The sequence below is a fragment of the Saccostrea echinata genome, unplaced genomic scaffold, assembly GCF_033153115.1.
Source record: "Saccostrea echinata isolate AGI-Se365-2 ecotype Australia unplaced genomic scaffold, CSIRO_AGI_Sech_v1 ptg000086l, whole genome shotgun sequence".
Lineage (NCBI taxonomy): Eukaryota > Metazoa > Mollusca > Bivalvia > Ostreida > Ostreidae > Saccostrea > Saccostrea echinata.
In genome coordinates this window covers 616,549-642,500 of record NW_026889835.1, presented here as the reverse complement: position 1 = coordinate 642,500, position 25,952 = coordinate 616,549, and the positions used below count along the sequence as shown (strand labels likewise).

The 25,952-nt window shown below is 32.7% G+C and overlaps 1 protein-coding gene and 1 long non-coding RNA gene across 2 annotated transcripts in view; both read right to left on the bottom strand.

The window, feature by feature from the left end:
• The window catches only part of LOC133177147 (uncharacterized), an 80,280-nt gene that overhangs the window by 54,184 nt on the left and 144 nt on the right, over positions 1-25,952 (bottom strand). Inside the window, exon 2 of the long non-coding RNA XR_009719611.1 lies at positions 4,631-4,730. This is a non-coding gene — a long non-coding RNA (uncharacterized LOC133177147). The remainder of the gene's footprint in view (positions 1-4,630; positions 4,731-25,952) is intronic.
• LOC133177126 (E3 SUMO-protein ligase ZBED1-like) lies at positions 23,051-25,325 on the bottom strand. The gene is made up of 4 exons (XM_061312224.1): positions 25,188-25,325; positions 23,831-25,054; positions 23,512-23,626; positions 23,051-23,424 (listed from the first exon to the last, which is right to left on the bottom strand). Exons 1-4 carry the CDS (start codon positions 25,323-25,325, stop codon positions 23,051-23,053), a joined length of 1,851 nt encoding a protein of 616 aa, XP_061168208.1.

The following is a 25,952-nucleotide window of genomic DNA, read 5'->3' as shown; positions in this document are numbered from 1 at the left end:
CTTCAGGTGAGATCTATGGATTCTGGGTCTACCCACAAAACTGGTCAATTTTTAATCCTAGGGTCAGGCCTATCCTAGAAAGTCAACTATAAATAGATGTAAGGCCATTCAAAATGTACCTATTTTTTCACATACGATGCAGATGGTGTAAACTTTGGGAATTCTTAAACCTGAAGATATATATTCACATATCGGAGAACAAACTAATTAACCCATTCTAAAAAACCTCTTGTACAACTGTTGATACAACGCATGGAGAACTCTATTACATGAACCTTGTCCCAAATACACTGAAATGAAGACAGGTTTAAAATAAAAACACCTTCTAGCAACAGAAAGTTCTTGAATTTTTACTTTCCGTCTGGCAAATCCTTCAATTTGTGTGTTTATGATGAAAGCACAGTCTAAGCAAACAACCTGGGATAATATGTTCAAATCTTGTCCACATTTTTGTAACATACAAGTGGGAATAATGTCATGTATACATGGGGGGATTAACATAGGGTATTTAATGTGTATGGATACAGTCAGGGGGTTTTCTTACTGTTTGCATGGGGTGTCAATGTGTCACTTGCTCCACAAAAACAATTAAGAAAGGAATGTTGAAACCCCGAGCCAGTGACCTGCCAAAATAAATTTAAAGATGAATATCACACATAGACATAAATATTGAAAACTGCACAAAGGGGGACAACTCTTGATAATAATATTAAATAAATAAAATTTGTATGTTGGACAGCCAGGAAGCATGACTTTAGTTTCTACTTAAATATTAATAAGGCATTTGGAGAAAATTTGAATCTATGGCTGTATAGCATCTGTTAGATAGGGCTGATTGGGCCATAGTTCTACATGCGAGACAGTCACAGCACTATTTCCCACATTCATTATTGATGAGCTCCGGTGAATAACACTTGGACTAACTACCAGCTCAGAGCCACCTCATGTATTACTCACATGCCTCAACAAAATACCTTCCAAAAATCAATCAATCTGATTTTACCCAATGTTACTAATGTTTGATCATGTTAGTAGATTACCACACATGAAATATGCACAGGTTTGTATTTTTTGTACATGTATATTGTCTGCATAAATCTTATCAACTGGTACTAAGAAAACATGTTTGTTTTATTAACTGTCTGGATTGTGTCTGCAATGGTCTCAAAACAACCAAGGGATTTGTTAGACAGAATTTAGAATCAGGATAATAAATACTGATAATTGATATTTAACACATTAAGCACACACCTGACTTTCTGGTAATTAATGTTATTTACAGTATTTGATAATTATATTTTTATGATTTCATAATATTGATATTTAAATTCTCCGTGCTGATTTTTTTAAGGGTTTCTCAACAGAAATATTCTTATGTATATCATAGAAGTCTGTTGGCAAGGGAGAGGGGATCAAGGGATAAAATAAAATAGAATGAGAGGTGACATATAGCCCCATTTCAAAAATGATCTCCCTTGGTAGGGTGCTGAACCTTAATTTATTCATAACTGGAATGCCCTTTTTTTTACTTTTATTTACAAATGGGGAAAATAAATTTTAATGGAAAAAACTTGACTCTTTATCTTGAGTTCTTTAAAATTTGTAGAGAGAGAGAGAGAGGGGGGGGGGGTGAGGAGAGGGGCTATAGAGGTACCTATAAGGCAGTAGTTAATTTCTCACTTGATTAGCTGTAGTTTCACCCCCTACTATGCCCCCTGCTGGTGACTATAGGAGGTGTTACTGGAACACCCTGAACACTGCCAATAACTGTCAAAGCCTTAGGTATACCTTGTCAAACAAGACTTGCATAACAATTTATTCTCCTCATTTTCATAGGAACAGGAAGACTTGCATAATGTAATGGATTCCCTCACCTATAGATTAACTTCCTTCAAAGGTTGAAAAATCAACACTTTAAATTATCAAATTATTATTACAGCCACGACAAGTGTAAGGGGTACATAATAATACTTTATTTACAAGATAATGGATGTCAGGAAATTCCCTTCAAAGACAACCTGCGTCTTTGAATTCATTTCCTTGTTTTTCTCCATCACAGTAAATATAATCACAACCTGAGGGTGTGTGTACAGAGCTAGTAACTAAACTCTAACAGGTTTATAAATATAATCAGCTATACAGATATAGTAATCATTCTGTGGAGAAAATCACAGAATTGCTGCATTAGCAAAGTGGATGTTTGCAATTAAGATGGGAGGTCCCAAATATCCTTCCCATAAAACTATTTTAGTAAATATATTTATTTCAGTAATGTACTTCAACTATAGAAAATATTAGGGGTGCAACGATACACTAACCTCATGATACGATACGTATCACGGTATTCAGTTCACGATACGATACGTATCACGATACATAACAAGGTTAAAAAGTCTTTCAAGTTTGTCAAATTGTCATCATATTTTTTTTAAACTTGACAGGGTTATACAAATGTTCATATTTTTTAATAATAATTAAAATAAATCTTTGTTAACTTGAATTGGATTGTTAGGTAGATCTTTGAGTTGTGTCAACATTCTAAACCAATGATGAACATTTACAAGGAACTACGGGGACCTTTCCTAATAATCTTCCTTTTAAATTGGAATGAAAAAGGAAGACTTCATTCTTTTATTCCTTTTATTTACGTAGAAAACCAGTTTTCATATTTCTCGTGTTAATACGTTTTAGTCAACAAGACAGCGAATTTTCATCGAAATTCACACGTGATGGAATATCGTGTATTACCAAAGAATACGTTTAGATCTAAAGGGTTTATCATTTGTCTTAACATCTATAACTTATAATCACATTAGGTCCCTCTCCGTGTTAAATGTGAGGTCTGTAAGATGCTGGAGATGAGTTTAACTGCTGTAAAAACATTATCGGCGACCTCACGTTTTGCGCGGAAGCCATTATGAAATATTAAAGAAAGAAATAAAACGGACAAAACGGATAATTCTGGACCGATTGAACCGAGCCGCGATATCAGTTTAGCGTATCGTGAATTGAACCGTGGAAAAATATACCGCGATATACCGTCAAACGGTTTATCGTTGCACCCTTAAAAAATATTAACACAACATTTAATTGTTTAAACACACACTAAAAAGCAAAACAGCACTAAAACTTTGATTCAACAATCAAAATGAATTCCTCATCCATGTATTCATGACAACAAGGTCGTGACCCTGGAGAAATCAGCTGTTTACACCCTCCCCCTCCAACCACAGTTGAACTTCCCAATGGAGAGCTAGCTCTTTTGTCAAAGCAATGGCAGATGTTTCAACTCTCACAGATTTACTTGACCAGTAATAAATTATTTAGTTTTGTGTATTGTGGTGTGTTTGGCGCAATCTGGGGTTTAAAAATAAGACCGAACCCTTTGAATAATGCCCCTCCCTTTATAGCCTCCGAAGTTTCATTTGGATCTTTCAGCACAGAACATAGTCTACCTATCTGATGCCTATTTATGAATATTGGAAGCTGCTATTACACATCCTTTTTTTAAGCCCTTGGCAGAATAAGGCTTTAAAAGCCATATTGTGATTGATTTTGGATAAATTCTTTAGAATTACCCACAAATAAAGGCCATAAATGATGTTAACATAAGGTGAACCAGATTTCCTCAATTTTTATGATTGAGAAAGAAACGCCTTTCAATTAATTATTTTGCTATACCATGGCCTATTTTTAAAGTATCTTAATTACCATGCTAAATAATGACAACCAATACCATGTATTGTACCATATTCAGACCGTTTCCAGATAAAATTATGGATTCATCACGGATTCTTATTCTTTTTGTGATAAATAAGTTACAGCCTAATCAATTCCAAAACACAATTAACTCACTGATGCAATAAAGCATACATATTTAAAATAAATCCACAATTTTTTAAAATTCAATATTTAAAAGTATTTTACATTCTTTCATAAAACTATCAAAGGAGACACTGCACTAAATAAATGAAATAAGAGCAAGTGATCTTCACGTATGTTAACTATTGTGTTACAAAGCTATGATTAATTGATAATAACCAAGTAATTATAAGAGATATGTATTAGTCTCCAAGCCTAATCTTTGGTGACAAACTTTATTGACTTATGTCACTTCAAAGTGTTACCCACTTTCAAAGAATGTTTGCAGTACCACTGGTATTTCGTGGGCCCATTATTTAATTGATGTATCTAGGGGATCAATGCAGTAGATGTATAAATAGACGAATAATTTGTATGGAACCAGCCAACCACATCCCAGACTAAGTCAATGATTCAACCTTTTTTTCTGCATGATTCAGTGTTTCTGCCCTGGCCAGAGAAGAGTCACTTCATACTCAGAATAACTGACACAATTACCGGTATTAGATATACTTCCCTATATTTGGGATCCTCTCTATAGTTCTAACAATCTGGGAGGGAAATTAATGCTTGATTAGGAGGAGGTCAAGATATGGGGTACCTTTTATAAATAGACTTTCTGAAATCCATATAATATTCCTACACATTGTGTCATACATGTACTGTTCATTTATTACTAAGAATTTTAGCAAATTGAAGAAAGTGCTGATCAAGATCAAGCACAAAATTTCTGAATCCTGAATCGTACAAATAAAAAAAAACAACAAACCATAAAATTCATGCTATCCTCTCAACTAGTCCATTAAAATCTTCAAGGAACTCTTCTGTATATTAATTCATATCCCAAGAAAACACAGTAAATTCCATATCTGAAATAAAAACAATGAAAATGAAATGTAATGTGATAAATACTTTAAAATATATATATTATGCATATCAAAGTAATAATTTATCTCATTTTGAAAATTTAAAAAATGGCAAAACACCCTTAGGCCTCCCTCTCCTTTATTTTGCAAGCAAATGTTTTAAATTTTTGTAACAATCACTTTGTATCAATCATTTCTTTAAATTCAAATTTAATGCTTTAAATTTTTTCAGGCAATTACAGAATGCAACTTTACAGCCCCCCCCCCCCCATTTTTTAAACAAATGAAAAAGCTGCTCCCATTCACTTTGGGTATTTAAACATGAATATCATAGTCTATCATTTCCTTTGAAGTCCATTGTATTCATAATCAATACACTATGTATATATGTATGACAATAGAACTATTCTGTAATCATACAAAGTCATTGTTCACATTATATTCAACCAAATTTTTACCATTTGCTGAATTTCATATCTAGCCAATTAGCTTAAAAACAAGATAAATGCAATTATACATCTGTGAACAGTTTAAAGAACTGAAAATGAATATCTCTGAAGTTCTGAGTGTATATAAATGTTAGAATGTCGTGAAACTTTGAGAAAAATGCACATCTAAAGAAAATAAGGTCTCCTTTTTTTATTACAGTTTATTTGATCATTACATGGTGAACTTCATCGTCCAAATCTAAGCATCTGTTTTGATGTTATCAACATAGATTGAGAGGAAAATGAAATGAATAGGGTTTACAAATTACAACCTATTTTTCCTCATTCAAATCCCCAGATGTTTCTTGAAAACATCATTCTTAGATAACTTGGAAAAGGATTTTCTTCAGTAATTTGCTGACGACACGATACCATGTCTCATTTCATTTTTTTAACAAGAATAAATTGCACACGGGCCCCCTGAAAGGCTTGATATTAATTCTTTCAACTAATTTCTTGATAAAAAGCAAGCTTCCTGTTTTTATGGTTGGAGTTTGCTATTAGTTATGCATGAATGAGCGCATCTCCAGTTAATGTGACAGACTTTTTATAATAATACACATTTAGATGACTCTTCAATCAATAATTCATTGTTAATGGCAATGTTATTAGCAATAATTGATACCACAAGAGAGACAACTCCTTTTACTGTTTGAGAATTTCACAAAATACACCAACCCTAATTCCACTGTGAAAGAAATAATGAAACAAACCATTTCTAAATAGATTGGTCCTTCTATTCAAAAATTTATTTTTACATCAAATATTAAATGCATACTTTATGATACTCATTAATCAAAATATACATAAATAATGTCACCAAAGTGTAACAGCTTTTGAAAGATTGAAAGCCACTGGAATTTTGTTGGGAAAAAAAAAACAACAAATAAAATTAATCATCAATAAATCTTATTTTGAAAATAAATATTTGAAATACATGTGTTGCCTGCTGGAATAACCATGTAACAGGCGGGTGTCATATCTAATCATCAAATAAAAGGAAACGCAATGCACCCTTCTATCATATCCTCTCATAATCACCACCTGTTACCCAATTCAAATTACAAGTCCTTTTTCTACCTGTCCCCCAAAAATCTAACAGCTTGTACCTTATACACAATAAATTCAAATATCGAAATTCAAAAATAAAATCTAGATAAGTAAGGCCCAAATTTTTAAAGTGACCATCTGTCACTTGTTTATTTAGTTCTCAATACACGCATACTAGACCCTACCAGCATGAGTATAACAATTGCCCTTTTTTTTCAAATTGAAAAGACTGATTGAATTTCAATACATCACAAATATAGATTTTTAATAAATGATGAAACTTAAATAGATTTTATTTTAATTTTCGATATGGATTTTGTCTCAAATAAAATACAGAGGTAACTCAATTCAATATAGTGTTTCGCTGACTTTTTAAACTACGCAAAGCACTTTAAAAGTAAAGAAACAAAACTGGAAAAACTGTTAAGAGATTTGACTAGTAATTTTTTTTCTTCTCTATCCTTTTTACAAATTACTGAAGTCTGCCTTCTTGGAAGCATATAAGATAAAACAAGTTAATTCTCTCAGCTGAATATTCAATCATTATCTTATGTAGAAGATTTCAATATGAAGACCAAGTCCGGCTTGTGTTAAAAATGGTTTATCATTTTTACTGAAGGTCATTTCTTAACAATATTAAAGCTGTGTTTTGTTGATAATTGATAAATGGAAGGAAAACCCTGCCCTAACTCTCTAATCCCCAATTCATGACCCACAGGTGTGACAAAGTGTGTTACCTCCATCCGGTAGATAATGGCTAAGTAATAGCACAGGTGACATCATCACCCAGGTTTCTGGTTCTCAAAAGATATAAAGACTAAGCCCTCCAACATTGCTAGAAATCTCTACTTCAAATTTGTTGGACTTATCATCCCATTTTCTTGTTTCCAGTCAATGATGACCCAAACTCGAAACTCTGATTTTAGATATTTCATAAAATTAAGTTAGAGCTTTTTGATCCTTTTTTTAATTATTTGAAAGTGAGACCAACTCAAAGCATCTCAGTTAAGGGTCTGCAGCGTACAGTACTTGACATTTCTGATGTTACGTGCCTCTTTTAAAAGAGAATTTCAAAGTGTGTTGCATCAAAGTCATCAAGTTTCCTTAAGAGGTGGGTAGTGTACACAGTGCATGCATAATCCAAAATGCACAACTTCTATTTGTTACAATACTTAAAGTGAATTCTATCCCTTTATGGACCCCAACATTAGTAGAAACACAAACAGATGTCAAAGGTAAACAAACTGTGTTAAAAACTAGCCCCCACCGGAATAACTATCAGACAGTTGGGAGTCAGACTGACTTATAATAAAACAGGCCACCACTTCTTATCACCACTAAGACTATACTGAAATTTTCATTTCTAAAATTCACCACTATTTAACCAAGTTTCAATATAATCCATTGAACTTTTCTTCAACTCAGTAAACCATGATCAAATCAACAGTAGTGTGGCAAATGCTATTCGACATAGCTTTCAAAATGTTTTCCCAACATTTTGCTATGAGAAAACACCAATATTTTCTTCCTTAGACTATACAACAAATGTTTCTATTCCTTCCACACCTTGAACACAGACAGAACCTGTAGAGAATTATTTATAACCTAAAAACGATCTTCCCAATCAAAAATTACGCACTCAATCACAGGCCTAGGCTATTTGTTTTTTTTATTCCATTTCTATCTTGAGGATTTCTTTACTGGTGCATACTTCTAAGTGCACCAAGGTAATAACCTATTCTGTGACCTTCTTTTTAAAGAGGCTGTGCGAGTTAACATGAAATGACTGGGAATACATGCATTTTTCATGATAAAGACTGTCCTCTCGAGATATCATACGCATTGATAAATGTATTAATTCTCATAGTACTTCAATGGTTAATATATGATACAAATTTTTCAGATCCCTTTGAATGAGAGACTAGATCTCAGATTTTTGTCAGTACATGTAGTAATTTTATTTCATCAAGTGTAGAAACCTTTCATATTGCATCTATAAATGCTAAGAAACAGATGATATTTTGTGGCAATCTCAGCACCTGCTATTCAAATCAGCTACACTGTGATTGGCTAATTCTAATCCTCTTCAATCAATTTTAAAATTTCCATATAGCTGTTCATTTTCTTATTCCTGAGTAGAAATTAAAAACAAAATGCAAAATATATATATGGCACCAAAGCCACAGGAGCAAAAATTATTGCATTCTAAGAGTATATCTATATGCATCACATCAAAATAATTAGCTTGTTGAAAACAAATGTTATTTTCATACAAGACAGCTGGAAAAATATAATCAAGAGCCATGTTTCAAGGAATTAAGACTTAGCAAAAGTAAACATCGAGGACATTTTATCTGCTGCTTGCTAATTTATGGACAGACAGTTGGGAATATTCTGCTCACCATCTGTCAATGAAAATGGCATTTCCTCTACTTCTGCACACGATCAGCTTAGAAAATTTTTCGTGTCAACTCTGAATTCCTTCTAATTTGAATTCTAATCAATTGACCTCATCAGTTCAATGCACTAAAGCTTGTGTACTAGAAGGAAAAAAAATCCATAATTTCTATTTTTAATTAATCTGGCCGTTCAGTTTTCTACATTTTTGATGAAGAATTAAAAGTTTTCAGATATGATTAGAATTCATATGTATATCAGTCAAAAATTGACTTGATAAAAGTATACAAATTTGAGAAATCAATAAATACTTATAGACGTTACAGAGACAAAATATCTGTTAACTAAACAACTAGGTAATGCCCATGGCCGAAAGAGAAGCAGACAGCAGGTGAATCTGGTAAATGCAAGTGTTTTAATTACAAAAACTCAAGTGCTTTCAACTCTTAATGTTCTCAGAAATTATTTTTCTTGAGTTTTTGCTTACACGTTCCCCCTAGTGTGCCTACAGAGAACATGTGTCCCAACATGGAGTCGATGTCCTAGATCTTCCTAGTTTTTCAAGAGGCTGATAAGTGGGGACCACAAAGACATCTGAAAGCCATCAGTACCACCCATCTCCCCCCTTCTAGCTTCCTGTTTGTGTATTCTACCGGTACACCATAACATGCTGCTTTCAACATAATATTCATATCCACACACAAGATTATATCACTTCCTGTCATCTTTCACCCAATGTGATTCCCCCAAATTAAGACGGAAGTAGAGAATTCTACTTAGGACTCTTGAAGTGTGATACAGATATATATTTTTTATATAACTGTCCTATTTACAGAGAGGGGAAATGACTCCTTTGCAACTTGTCCAATTTGTACCCTAGTTTCCATCCATGACTCAGAGCTTCATTTTCAATAAACCTCTCGCACATAAAAGAATTCTTCATGAGATTTAAATGATTCAAAGTGCTATTTCAATGTGAAAAAAATAAATAAATTGAAGACATTTTATCATTGAAATACTTGACATATTTGAAGAATGAAAAATTCTGCAGGTTAACTAAATGATCTCTCTAACTGTCACCTTTTTACACAGGTAAACCCTTATCTTGTGCACAGGTCAAAATACATTATCTTTTAAGAATGCTTTAAAGTTACAATGCAATTTGATTGCAAACACTCTGGGAAATTAATAGGTAGGTATTAGTCAACTATCTCCGATTACGAATGAGGTATTGCGGCCCAAGGCTCTCTTACTCTCCGTTACACCATAAACTATTGTTATGCTACTGATTTTGTCCAAACTTGATAAATATGCTGATTAGGCAAATTCTCCTCTTCAGCTAACATAAATGAAACTTTTGATTTTTAAAGATTTAATCTTTTCTTTGAAAGAAGAATGGATACGCAAAGATCCGTTTTTTCACCGACACGAGAAGGGGAAGTTAATCAGGTGTATTCAATGAAAAGTCATTTTTTCCCCTCTGTCTTGATTTAAAATACACATTCTCTTTCAGTCTACTTCTTAAAACAAGAAATGAAATCCTTTATTTATTGAGGTATCAAATTATGACTTGAAGGCTTTTAGACAATTAAATCTGTTATGTTGTTTTTTTGACAAAAAATCCCAAAAACAATAGTACAAGTTGGTACAAAACATTATACCAAACCATTATCTGGGTGAGAAAATGAAATCAGGGGAATAAATCAAGAGTTTGGGATTGGGGTCAATGAAAAATGTTTGGACTTTGTTGTTTGCTTGTTGTAAAGATTATCTGAAGACACACATCCTGTGACATGATCTAACTGCTTAGGACTATTTACCTTCAAAATAAATCTCAATTTACCTACAGTTCAATTTCAATAAAAGATGTTCCAAATTGGCTGAATTACAGACTCTCACAAAAGTATGTCTCATCCCCTAGTACTCACACTGATAAGTGAAGAATTCAAGATGGCAATACTCTAGCACTAAATAGGTAGATATTTGTACCTTAAGTCTAACTGTAAACCCACTTTAAGAATTTTTGACCACTAAGTACACATTTACTTCTGCTAAAGACTGTTCAAATCACTTAAGTTTGGTTAGGGCATTTATTGATGATAAATTACAAATTTTTATTATAAATGCCTCGAAAGTACACTCTCACATAAGAATTATTAAGGAGATCTGCCCTAGTATGTAAACTGAAGCTATTCACATAGAGTATCTAATCCAACATTCTAACATTCTTTAGTTTTCAATTCATAAATGGATGGATTTTGTATCAGAAAGACAAAACTAAAGACTCTTGAAGCATCCAAGTTTATATACCCTGGGATATAAATTCATTCACAGCACATGCATTCAAGTGTTTATTTCTCAGTACATAGTCTGATGACACACTTGGTTAGTGCCTTTCAGTGTTGTGACATGACTTAGTCCAAAAAGTAGTTAAACAATAATCCTCTTAATAGATTAATTTTCTTTAATCCTGCTTAACACTAAGATCATATCTCTTGTTTGTGCATGGGACCCTAAAGCATTTCATTCATGCTTACCACAGGATGTGACCATTATTTATGGTTGTGAGTTGGGTAAAATATTTGTGTAACCTGAGAAACCTATCAAATTCTGTAAATATCCTGGGTATATGTATAGGTAAAAAAAAAAAAAAGTTTACACGTCAAGATCTAAATCATGTCCAGAGGATGTGTAGTTTCCCTCTTATTAAGCTGATTTTACTGATGTATGTCTGTTTGCCTCTTTCCTGTTGACAAGAGTTTGGTATATTTTGAAAAGGTGCTTGGATTTTCCTAGTCTTCAATCAGCTTCCTCTGTTTCCTGCTTGTAGCTGACACACTTTAATTAATTCAAATACCTTACCACTTCCTGTGCATTGAATCTTCAAGAGCTGAATTCCATGAAATTGCTGGCCAAAATACTCAAATACTTAGAAAAACACAGCTTGTTGGCATATTTTCACTCTCAATTTAAAAACTCCTGATGTAACCCTAAGATAATCATCATTTCCTTATAGCACCTCTTCATCAAAATATCAAATGGGTTTAAATATCCCCCTCTATACAAGCAGCACCAACTAGACAAAAGTTCTGAGATTTCTTTTTGGCCATTTCTAAGACCATTTGTGTCCCATTTTCTTATTAAATATTTGAATTTTATCTGATGAGACTTATATAAGGGGCGAACCAGTGGTGCCTACTAGCTAATTTTATCAAGCACATTTTCAATTTTCTCGAACTTTGTTGTTTTCATACACCATTAAAGGCTTTCCTGGACATGAGACTACAAACCAACACTAAATCTCTTATCAAACACACACAGACACACTAGTGGACAAAGTACAATTTTATATCCTATAGTGTCCAAACCAATTCAGAACCACAGAGCCCTGATCAAATCAGGCTGATTACCCTGTAAATATAACCATATTACCTACATCAAAAGAGACCTACATTATAGCCCCTTCAAGCTGAAATAACTATGAAAAATAACAGCCCAGAGGGCCGAATTCCCTTTGCTTGACTTTGACACAAAAACTGTCATTGTTATCTCTGTATAGAGAAGTCCACAAGAGGGATAAGCAAAGAGAAGTGTTTGTGTACATATACTAGGTAATATTTCCGTATTGGGATAGTCCCATTTAGATAGCACCCAACTTCTAGCCAACGCAAGATTAACTGGGAGACATTGTCAATAATAAAATTAAAAGAAATTGTACAATAAAGCAAAACACCTTATTCATTCAGGTAAAAAATATGTTTTTTTAATACACATTTCTGACAAAAGGCTCAAATTCTGAATTTCCCAGTTTTAAACCTTCCCACATATATAATTATACTGGTTTTCAGATACGTTGGCAAAATGCTATATCATGCACTTGGAAAATCTTCCATTATAATTCTAATCAGAAATCTTTGCCCTTCAACTAACACAATAAAGCTAAGCCAAAATTAATTAGAAAATCAAAGAATGGCTTTGGGTCATTTGTTGATACCCTCTCAATTCCCCAGGCATTGGTCAATTGCAGCTACAAAGTCATTTTCACATATTTCCTACTTGCTGACCACACATCTTAATTCTGATAAAGCACTAATTCAACATCTTTGTACAACAACATTTACTTGATACACATATCTGAGAGGTAGGGGGTCCTGACGCCCCAGGAACCAAAACAAACATTCATGCAATTTGAAACTGAGGTTGCCCTTTGATCTTTATATGAAGCATCAGAGTCACTTTGGTGTTTGGTAATTAAATGGCATATTCAATATACAATAACTCCTTGGTGACTAATCATTCTGTGTATATCTGAAACTTGGTAATGACCTAAATATTTATCAAGAAACCACAAAAATGTAACAATTCTTGATCTACATGGAAGAATTTGGTTTACAATTAGTCAGCTGCTGATAAAAGTACAAAGGGGAGATTACTCCTATCTGCCCTGCTATATAGTATTACATCACATCTGATAGTGTCATAAATCTGCAGAAGTTACTTGTATTGATCCTCTGGACAGTAAGATGATGATAAACATGCTCATTCCAGACAAGAATTTACATGTACACATTTCTGCTCATCACCTATTTTTCAAAAAGACAAATCCAAAATTTAAGGTTCTGCTAAATTTGGGTTACTATAATTTAGTGAAGTTGAGTTCTGTCACAAAGTTTTTCAAAAATTTATCAGCAGCTTATTTATATTCATCATGCTATATCTATTTATAGATAATATTAAAACCTATTTGAAATTTATCTCCTTACATATTAACATGCAGGCCAAACTACAGGTATAAGGTTTAATTTACACTATGCATTCATATCACAGTGTGTGAAAATTTGTCATCAGCAGAAACAGGTATCAAAATAAACTATTCCTTAATTTGTATCAAATAAATGGTTTATTTTTTCACTAATTTTGTTAATGTATAAGCCTTCCAGCCCCAAGAGACTTGATAGAAAATTAGAGAGACAGATGGAAGGCAGTCTTTCAGTAACCAAATCACAGGGCTCTCGCTGAAATCAGGTGGCATAATTGATGAGCTGATCAATAACTCTCACTCTCAAATAACTTTAGCAATAATAATGAATTATAAGCACAATTAAGAGGGTTTTTTTTCTTTTTCCAGTAAACATGCTTTTTGTACATATGCAATAGCAATACTTCTAGATATATCCCATATCACATCTGATACCTGTCAAATAAGATAAAAATTTAGTAAAATTAAGGTATCACCAAGACTTTAAAAACTCAGGGTTTTTTTTCTCTCTCTCTCTCCTTTAAATTAACTGCTGAATTATATACATAAAATTTAATGCCTCTTCATTTCTTGAACATCATCTGGTAATGCTTTTCATTTCCCCCAGTTAATGGCCTCACATCATCAGTTAAATCTGCCAATTTAATTAAATACAATTTAGTCAAAAGCTGGCTCTGTAATACACAGGTGATAAAAATTATGTCCTTAACATCAATGACGCCCCTATTGTCCCATTCCAAATAATGAGCAAAGCTACCCTGATAATGGTCAATTCCTATTTAGCCCCCATCTCTTTTTCCTCTCTCCCCCGAGCCATGGTATTGTTACACTAATAGCCAACCAATCAAATCTCTTTCCTCTCGCATTTGACACTGAATTCGTTTTTACTGTCAGCAGCGCTGTTACCCTAGCAACTGTCATGTACAAGAGAAGTATGGAAAAATGGCCTGCTGGGGTTAAACTCACAGGGAGGAAATGTCAGATTTTCTGGTTCACAATTCCTCAGCCATGTGGTACACTCAGCTTGGGAATTCCATCCTTGGCTAATTCTATAATATTTTGCTTTGATAATGCATGTGGGAAGACAAATGACAATAGAATAAAACTTTCACCAATACATATTAAAATTAGCACCTTATTCTCGCACTCTGAGGGATTACATGAGGTAACAGGCAGACAGCATCTTAAATTGGCCACTAATATTATTTTTTCCCCAACAAAAATTCTCTTATCCTCACAAAAATTTACTTTTTGCAAAATCTGCTAGACAATTAATTCCTACTAAATACTTATTTTTTTTAAAATCTCTCTCTCTCTGGATTGTTTATTGCAGACCTTGAGTACACTAAGCTCTGAATATAACAGACAGTATAGGCATAAAAGATGATTAATTATGCAATATTGATTAATTATGCAATATCTCTTTTAAATGCTTACAAGATGAAGAAATAAGTGATAATTTACCCTGTATGTTAAAATTTCTTTTTCAAGGAAAGCTCATTTACTTTTACTTGATTTAGGGACTTTTTTATTCAGTAATTAATGACTACAGATCCCCTGTACTAAAAGTTCAAAAATTTAAGTATCATTGATTTTCCCTAACTTCTTTCTGAAAAGCACATGTGCAATTCAGCCCCCAAATGACAGTCTATTATGAACACAACAAAGAAAATAAATTAGCTTGAGGCCATTGAAATAAAAATCCACCCTCATTTGCATACAGCTGCTGTTGGATGCCTGCTGTGTTGCCACAGGCACAAGATTTGGTTTCACAGGCTCAAGAAAGATAACTCAATATAAGCACATTCTAATATTTAGACTAGCTGTTTCTATGGGTTCAATTTCCCCCCAAAATTTTGCCAACTTACATGTATATACATATTTTTTTTATTTCTTCTGACACTAATAAATGATATCTGGATACAGCTGGAGGATCTGAAAGTATTCTATATCTCATGCATCTTTTGGCATATTACCGAGATGAAAACTCAAAAACTTGGTATCTGTATCTCTGATAAAAAATACTACAGAAAATGAGCATTTAATTTTTGGGGGAAAATAATCCTACTATATGCATGTTTCTGTTCTTTTACTGTATTTCTTTTCTTTATCCTTTTTTAATTAAACTTTAATTTCTTTTTTAAACTTTTTGTAAACATGATCATGCAGAAAAATGTCATAATGGGCTAAGGGAGATAATCCAATTTCAGACACTGCCTATCATGCTGTATACTTGTTTTTCCATTTTTCTAATTTTGTCTTTAAAAAAATTCATGATTTAATAAAACATAAATTCTACGGAATGGATTAGGTTATGAAATTGTTTCAATATATTCTACACCAATGATACACTGAGATTTTTGTATATGCCATATGATAAATGAATAAATTACTACCAGGTATTCCTCCTCCAGATCTTCTAGACATACCATCATCATCACCACTTAAAATATATATACAACCTCATTCTACATTCCATATTTGACATCAATACTGCAAACTCTAGAATTTTTTTTTTTTAAAAGATATGCACATAAACTAATATTATACAAATCCTACATTATCTATTTTTTTTCTATTACCTTAAAATAAAAAAGAAAGATACCACTGGAAAAGATTTCAAAACTACACATATATACATAAAAGGAGGGGGAAAGAAATACATTAACTTAAGCACTTTCTTTTTTATTTCAACTTTCAATTTCACAAATAAGTAAATTTGGGAAAGCAGGCTTTAATTATAATTTTTCAGCATGAGCGGTAATTAATTTAAAAAAAAAACAGAAATACTAAAAAAAAAACCATAATCCTCAGTACTGGTAAATTTCTCTTTCTGGTGCATATCTCCCCTTGATTTTTTTCTCTATTTTTAATTACATGTACTTTAATTACTTGAAATACTAAAAAAAAACCATAATCCTCAGTACTGGTAAATTTCTGTTTTTAGTGCATATCTCCCCTTGATTTTTTTCTCTATTTTTAATTACATGTACTTTAATTACTTGAAATACTAAAAAAAAACCATAATCCTCAGTACTGGTAAATTTCTGTTTTTAGTGCATATCTCCCCTTGATTTTTTTCTCTATTTTTAATTACATGTACTTTAATTACTTGAAATACTAAAAAAAAACCATAATCCTCAGTACTGGTAAATTTCTGTTTTAGTGCATATCTCCCCTTAATTTTTTTCTCTATTTTTAATTACATGTACTTTAATTACTTGAAATACTAAAAAAAAACCATAATCCTCAGTACTGGTAAATTTCTGTTTTTAGTGCATATCTCCCCTTGATTTTTTTCTCTATTTTTAATTACATGTACTTTAATTACTTGAAATACTAAAAAAAAACCATAATCCTCAGTACTGGTAAATTTCTGTTTTTAGTGCATATCTCCCCTTGATTTTTTTCTCTATTTTTAATTACATGTACTTTAATTACTTGAAATACTAAAAAAAAACCATAATCCTCAGTACTGGTAAATTTCTGTTTTTAGTGCATATCTCCCCTTGATTTTTTTCTCTATTTTTAATTACATGTACTTTAATTACTTGAAATACTAAAAAAAAACCATAATCCTCAGTACTGGTAAATTTCTGTTTTTAGTGCATATCTCCCCTTGATTTTTTTCTCTATTTTTAATTACATGTACTTTAATTACTTGAAATACTAAAAAAAAACCATAATTCTCAGTACTGGTAAATTTCTGTTTTTAGTGCATATCTCCCCTTGATTTTTTTCTCTATTTTTAATTACATGTACTTTAATTACTTGAAATACTAAAAAAAAAACCATAATCCTCAGTACTGGTAAATTTCTGTTTTTAGTGCATATCTCCCCTTGATTTTTTACTCTATTTTTAATTACTTTAATTACCTGCCCTACACATCCTTTGAACAACATCTCATAAATAAAGATTGGGATGCTACAAATTAGACAATTCCATTCAAACTCCCAAAGCCGTCGAGTACAACAATTTAAAAGAAGCTGTCTTCAAAAACGCTCGTCTTGAAAAATTAATTTAGAAATTGTTAACATACATATTTTAGCAGTACCGGTAATCATATTTTAGCACCTTGCTGCTTCTTGTTCGCTAATACATGTAGACAGTAATATATGATTAGAACTACATCATTTTTAAGACTTGAATGTGCTAATTAATGATTGGGCTAATCAGCTGAAGAGGAGGAGTTTACTTACGAGATGAATTTAATTTTTGAGAATTCATGAGGACATGAACTACGATGCTTCAAGCAGGCATATTTCAAGAAGCGCGTTAACGCTTCATGATAAATATGCAGGTGTGAAGCATTGTTGTTCATGTACCTCATGAATTCTAAAAAATTAAATTCATATCTTATATTTACATTATTTTTCTGATGACTTGCCACATATTTTTGTCATTCAACGATCATTTTTGAAAAAAAAAAGTTTGCACTATTTTTTGACTTTAATCACATCACAATGGAAATATTCTTATTCATCCCACGGTAGTTCAAGAGAACATGAACTTTTTCTAATTTGCAAAGAATCTTAAGGAAAAATATTTGGAAATGTAAATAAATATGAATATGCCATATTGGTCTGTGAAGTCATGTGAAATGTATCATATATATATATATTTATAAATTGACATGTAAACGTATCACATTTGGCTGTATATTCTTTATTCTTTTTAGTACTTTTGGCAGAAAGCATCATCCGGTAAATCAAGTACATAGCTAAATATCTTTGCATTTATATATATTTACATTTGCTGTATTTTTCTACTAAGCCAACTGTAAAATTTATTTGAAAGCCATTTTTGTGTATACTCACGCGTAGAAATATACTTGGAGAAACTTGTGCTAAAGTGATGTCAAAATGAGGCTACAGAGACGTTAATAAAAACATGACGATATAGGGCAGCGAGAAATTCAAACATTGAGTATTATTTTGGTGCATTTATGCATGTAAATTGTAAATATAAGGAATGTTTTTAAGTTCTGTGTGAGTTATTGGTGTGTAAATCACACAGACTTGCACGTACGCATATTTTTCATGAAGCGCTAACATGCTTCATGAAATATGCCTACGTGACAAGTCTCTGTGATTTACACACCAATAACTCACACAGAACTTAGAAAACATTCCTTAATTATATATCTAGCACATTCAGAAATGTACTAAATCAAAACTAGCCTTATTTATTAATGAATCAATTTCTGCCAAATATTGTACACACTAAATATAATGCATTCACAGTTCATATATATATATATATATATATATATATATATATATATATATATATATATATATATATATATATATATATATTTATATTTATATATATATTTATATATATATATATATATATATATATATATATATATATATATATATATATATATATACACACACAGATATATTTTCTAAATAGGGATATATATTGAAGAAATTGTTTTCGAATGATCAGATGTGATACTTTACGAGGGGCATTTTAAAAGTTCTGGCAACTGGTGTGTGGTAAATTAATGAGCGTCATTATCATAAATTAAATTATATCAATCCCTCAAAATAGTCTCCGTTGACCTGGACACGCTTTTTCAGTCTTGAAATCCATGTGGAAAATGCTGCCCCACAGTCCTCTTTGAGGCCTTGTATCATTTTCACCGATCCAAACTTTATTATTGAGCTTAGTTTCCGGTTCAAAAAAATATATCCATGTTTCATCAACAGTAACAATCTCATTTATTCACCTTTGGTCACAATCTTCATAAATTGTTAGTAACTGTGAAGCCATTTCTACCCGTATGCGCTTTTGCTCTTCCGAGAGAAGATGAAGCACCCATCTAGCACAGACTTTCCTAAGCTTTAAGTTTTCCTTTAAAATACAAAAAACTGCTGACGAATTAATGTTAGTTAAGTCTGCTATTTCCTCAACTGTATATCTAGCATCATCAGCCATCGTATTTTGAACAGCAACGATTTCTTTTTCGCCATATGCACAAACTGGACGCCCCGAACGGGGGTCATCTTCAATTGATTTTCTACCCTCTTTAAATTGAACTACCCATCTTGCTATTGCTCGATATGAAAGAGCATGCTCTCTATATACTACATCTAAATCGGCTTTTATTTCTGTTGCCGTAAAGCCAAGCAATGAGCGAATTTTGCAATACGCTCTTTGCTCAACAAAAAAATTGTTCTCCTTATCAGTCATTTTTATGTCCAGTATACAGAGTATACCTAATTATGACGTCATTTTAGCAGACCTATACGTCATTTTGAATGTAAAATGACGTCACTACTAATCCATATTTGCCTAAGCTTTACAGTGGTATCAGAGTCATTTTAATCCGTAACGTAGTTAAAATTTTATATACCAGTTGCCAGAACTTTTGAAATGCCCCTCGTATAAAGCAACGCAAGATATACCGGGGTTTTTTTTATCCATTCTATATTTATTGTATTATTTAAAAAAAAGAAGTCTTCAAAATATCCATTTTGTAGTTCTTGTCTTTCTCTCATCATAAAATAGTCTTCAAACCTTTAACATTTATAAAACCAACATATAAAAGTACAGTTGTGTAATGCATTAATTATTTAATATGTACCACATTTACTTGATTTTTCATTAAAATCAAATTGCAGAATTAATTAATATAAATCAGTCTTCAATATCTTGATTACTGAAACCATTGCAGAAATAGGGATCAACACAAAGATGAGCACCTAAGCGGTCGTCCAAAAAAAAAAAATGTTCTTGTGGACAGAAAAATAATTAGATGTGTGAGGCATGATAGGCAACAGACTTTAAGCAGCAATGTTTTATCTTCAAGGATTATTAGGAGGTGTTACATAACAGTGGAAGATTGAAAAAGAATTAAAATGAATGACCTGGCCCTCAAATCTCCTGACTTAATAAATGTAATGAAAATGTGGGGAGAACAATAAAAATTAAACTCCTCAGAGAATTACACTACATTCAACTGTTACAAAACAGTGGAAGATTGAAAATGAATTAAAATGTAACACCTGGCCCTAAAATCTCCTGACTTAAATGTAATCCAAAACAAGTGGAGAACAATAAAAAATAAAACTTTAAAGAGAAGTACACTATGATTCTCGGGAAAGTCCTTCATACTTCACGTCTGGAAATTCAGCCCAAACTTTGATCGCTTGTCGAGGTTAAAATCGGGACATACCTGTGTTTCGCCTGCTTCAGATTTGCAGCTTGAACATCCTTCAAACTATTTAAATAAAATCTCTATATCTTATCTTGACTAAGTATTTCTCCCACAATTTTTACAGCTAGTGTATCTGTTTTGAAACCCTTGCCATTTTCACTCATCATCCTCAGGAACCTTGAAGATGATGCACAGAAATGTGCGTTGATGTAAAGCCTCCAAATGACTCTATTGGAACTCATTTATTTAAAAAAAAAGGTACAAGATGTTTGAGGAGACAAAATAAAGCAGGTGAAACACAGGTATGTCCCCATTTTAACTGCGACAAGCGATCAAATTTGGGGCTGAATTTCCAAACGTGTCTGTCCCAAGATTCGGTGAAGGCGTCAGTCCAAATATCTAGCCAAATTAATTTATGTACTATTCCTCCCAAATTTAAAAACAGTCTAATGTTTTCAGTATCATATATATATATCCAACTGAGTTCTTACATTCCATTCATCTGCATCAACACATATTCAATGAAAGTCAGTGGAACAAAATCTTTGAAAGACCAATTGCAAATGATAACCTTTAATTTCACCCTTTCAAAATGGCAATTACAAGGCATTTGCCTTTCTTCTAAATACCATAAGAGAAAATTTAAACAATATGAAAAACAGATATCTTTTACACTAATCGCTTAAATACCTTCAGCAAATGATAATTTCGCAAGCTTACAACAGGTTGGGCACACCCCACCAAATGGTCATTTATCCCCCGTCTGGTGGACAATCTCCCATATCGGAGACGAATTTTACTGACCATTTGGGAGAGAAAAATGGTTGTGTTCAATTTTCTAGAATGGCGTGGAATGGCGCATAATTTTAAACCATGTGGAATAAAATATAGATATTTATCGGTGTTCTGAGTGAAAAAAATCGGAAATTCAATGTGTAATTTTTTGCGAAGAGTCGTTCAAAAATTTGACATAGAACGTCACGTACGTAAACAAGAGCAACGTTTCTCAGTTTTTACTTAAAAAGAAAATTCCCTCCTTCTCCAACGATGCTGCACCTGTCAATCACGTTCTTTACTTTCTATTTCGATTATTCGGGCAACCAATCAAATAATGCAAACCAATAAAAACGATTATCTTTTTTTTAACCTGGTCAAAAGTCGGATTTAACTACGGAGGCACATTTGTGTTAATTTTCAATTAGGAAATCAAAAGAAAAATAAGTTTTCGCCTTTATTTCGTTTTTTTTTGTACGTAATGGCTTTGTTCTTTATAAAAATAGTAAATGAAGTTAGATTTTGATATAATTATTGTTTTAAAACGATGTACTTGGAACAAAACAAAGAATAATTGTAAAAGTCACTATGTAAATCTTTTATTGAAAATTATTTATCAAATATATTAAATTCATCAGGAATATACATATTAAACCAAAAAGGTCGCATGGAATATGGAACTTCATCCTAAAAGAAAAATAATGTTCAAGTATAGAAAAATTTAACTTTATAGCAATGAGTGCCCACCATACCAGTAAAGTAATGAGGAGCTCGTGTTTAACGGGGTTTTATGGAAATAAATATTGACGAAGATTATAAGAGCGATTGAAAGTTAACTTATCAAGAGTTAAACCACTGGATAAAATAGAATTTTATCGTACTAGACACAATCAAATTTTTTTTGATTGATTGATCAAGAAGTTCGGCTGTTACGGACAACTATGGGTATCGTTTTTACGAAGTTATGGAGAAATTGCACATGGAAAATCGATTGAGCTATGTTAATTAGGGCTGGGACGATACAGTGTTTGCCGTATCGATACATATCACGATATTTGCATGCCGATACGATACGTATCACGATATTTCCATTGGTTTTACAGTACATGTAAAGAACAATAAGTTTCAAAACAAATAACATTTTATTTATATTACCTATATATATATAAAACAAAAAATATGAAAGACAAATAGGAATACATGCAGGATTTGTATTAAATTTGATTTCAAATTTGATCTAGTGTAATCAATTTATGCTTGATTGGTTTAATGGAACCTTTTAACTCTTAACATGTAAATGAATGTAAAACATTGCAAGTAACAATACAATGACTAGATGTACATATTGCATAACTTTGTAATTAGTTACAATAATGTGATTTTATTGATTCTGACTAGAGAGGGGTGACAATGTGTGAACAATAGATATTTATAACACAAGATTTTAGGCTATTTGGAGAAAAATGAGTATCCTTAAAATTTTTAGCATATCAGATAAAAAAAAATATTATTTGAACATGTTTTTGTTTTTGCAAATGACACAGAAAACTCAAAACTTTTGTTACAATCATAGAAAAAAAATTAACAAATGCAACTTAAACATGCTTTGGTTTTACAAATGGCACAGAAAACTGATTGAACATCTTTTTTCAATTGACTCAAATTTAATTTCTTTCTTACAAGTCAATATCTAAAGTTCATCTTCAAAAATATCAGCTTATCTACCAGCTCAGGGTCTAGACAGGATCGAGTAGCAGTAACAATATCACCTGCACAACTGAACACTCTTTCACTAGGTACAGACGTACCAGGAATACCAAGGAATGCCTGTGCAACAATAGAAAGCTTTGGAAATTTGTCAAGGTGGCTCTTCCACCACTGTAATGGATCAGCATTTAAAGCGATATTGGATTCTGATCTGTATCTCTCTACTTCATCGTGGACTAAATCAGAAGTACTCCTTCCTGGAGTTGCGCTGACAATAAACACATCACCAAAAAGGTCTTCCATTGCTCCTTTTGACCTCTTTGCAGGTAGAATGTCTGATTTGTCTTCAACTAAAATATTTCAATAAAGTAAAGACATGACATGAGCTCCCCTTAAAACATTAATTAATTTGATTAATATGAAACAGTGATTTATACCATCATTGATATCATCAAGTTGAGGTAATTGGGGTAGGGCTGGGGTTCCAAGCATCTGAGGCATTTCTGGTAGCTCTGCCTGTGGAGGAACATCATCATTCTTTTCAACTTTGACCTTTAAGCATAAAAGAAAACACTATAAATTCTAAAAAAAAAAGTTAAGTTATAACCTCACTCATTTCAGTAATTTTATTCATTTCATTTATGAAAGCTTAAAACATGAATAAAATAATTATATCAGATAACAAATAATGAATTTGCAATACATAAATAAAATTCAGAGATAGTATACTAAATTGTATCATCACCAAGAATTCACCTTAATTGCTTCACAAAAGGTAAGTGCCATGTTCTCAATCAGGTCATACACTTCTTGACGTCTGCTGTCATCCACATGAGGCAGGGAACGAAATCTTGGGTCCAGGGCTGTTGACATCAAGAGAAAATTCTCAACAGTATCATCTCTGTAACGTGGTGTAAGGTCAGAACGAATTGCTTCCTTCACTTCCCTTATTAGTTTGCAGTCACCTGCTTTCTCAACCATGCTGTCAAGGATCTGTGAACGCAGTGGAAATATCATGGACACAGTGGGGAAATGCTGGTCACACATAATAGTTGTGGCAGTTTTCAAAGGTTTCAAGACATCAATTGCTTTTTCAGCATCATTAATGTCCATGTCCGAAAGGGTTACAATGTCCTTCACATTCCTTTTTACCTCATTAGATGTAAGGGCTGATAAAATAGCAGGTTGTTGCTCAAGAAAACGTGTTATCATTTCAAAACTACTGTTCCACCTGGTTGCTACATCTATGATGAGTTTATGTTCAGGTATGTTTAAGAGAGACTGTTTTGCTTTGAGCACAGCAGTGGCAGTTGTAGATTTGTGGAAAAAAGCAACAATTCGCTTTATGCGGGAAACAAGCTTGGCCAATGATGGTGTCTTCAGTGCCTTTTGAGACGCAAGGTTTAAAGTATGAGCAAAACATTTAATATGTGGCTCAAATCCTCCTACCCTGGCAGCAATGTCCATATTTGAGGCATTGTCTGATGTTATAGCAACTGTGGAACTGTCTGATTTGTATCGTAATAAAGACCACTCACCCATCACTTCAATCAAGGCATTCCCAAGGTTTTCCCCTGTATGTGAAACAGCTAGCATCTTTGTTGAAAGAACGAAATTTTTTATTGTCCAATCATCAGCAACAAAGTGCACTGTGACAGTCATATACGATTGACAGGCTCTTGATGTCCAAGAATCTGTTGTTAGTGCAATTGATTGAGCCTTCTGTAATTTTTCTCCAATTTCTCTTTTTTTCTCACTGTACATTTCAGGAATAATCTTATCTGCAAAATGTCTTCTACATGGCAAAACATAGCGAGGATCAAGTTTCTGTAACAGTACTTTGAACTCTAGGTTGTCCACTATGCCTAGCGGTCTCATGTCAGACACAATAAATCCTGCCACAGCCCGGTTTATGTCTGCTGCTCTTGATGATGAATTTGAATATTTTGAAAATGATGGTAGATTCGCTTGAATTGTTTTCTGAGAAATAGGGGTTTTTTTTGTCATCAGTAACACAATCAAGTTTTATGTTTGGATGATGTCTCTTTAAATGCACACGCATATTTGTTGTATTACCATTGTACGGGACCATTACTTTACAATGGCGACATACCGTTTTTTGTTTGTCTATAAATTTTTTTGATTCGTTGTCATAAACAGGAAATCCGAAATGAGTCCAAACGTTGGACTTCTTTATAGTTGGAGTGTCCAGGGAGACCCACGAGTTTTCACGTGTTCTTTCGGTTGCCATTTTCCATAACACTACAGTCCCGGGCTTACCTACAGAAAACCGTTCTCATTGGCTAAAAATTGAAAGTAATTTCCGAGGTAAAACAAAGAATAAACAAGGCGGGAATTTTGTTTTCCGGATCGATATTTCCGCTAACGTCTCGATACGCGTATCGAACTAATTCAAGATCGATTTTATCGATATCTCGATATATCGTCCCAGCCCTAATGTTAATTGTGCGAGGAATATATTCACTAAAATTCCCCAATGCCTATGCAAATGCGCTTTTGCTTTATTTTAATAAAATTTGGAATAGAATAAAAAAGTCCACCATTTCGTCAGTAAAAGTCGTCTCCGATATGGGAGATTGTCCACCAAACGGGGGATAAATGACCATTTGGTGGGGTGTGCCCAACCTGTACAACAGGGCCCTATTTATACACATAATGATTTTCCCCGCATAAGTGTTAGAAACGTCAAGGTTTCATATGTTGAACAGTGCCTAATGGTATTGTGATTTGAATTAAAATTCAAAATATTCTTTATTAACAATACTTATATCCTTTTTAACTCATTGCATGTTAGAGAAAAAGAACAGAGGAAATTCTGGTGTCACATGTACCGCCTGGAACTACGGTACTTACGGAG

What these genes read in the sequence shown, in the direction of transcription:
- LOC133177126 (XM_061312224.1), bottom strand. Translation starts at nt 25,325, where the DNA reads ATGGCAACCGAAAGAACACGTGAAAACTCGTGGGTCTCCCTGGACACT. An exon ending in CCTTTTGTGAAGCAATTAAG is followed by an intron (nt 23,627 to 23,830) that starts GTGAATTCTTGG and finishes TTATGCTTAAAG; the next exon opens with GTCAAAGTTGAAAAGAATGA. An exon ending in ACTTGATGATATCAATGATG is followed by an intron (nt 23,425 to 23,511) that starts GTATAAATCACT and finishes GAAATATTTTAG; the next exon opens with TTGAAGACAAATCAGACATT.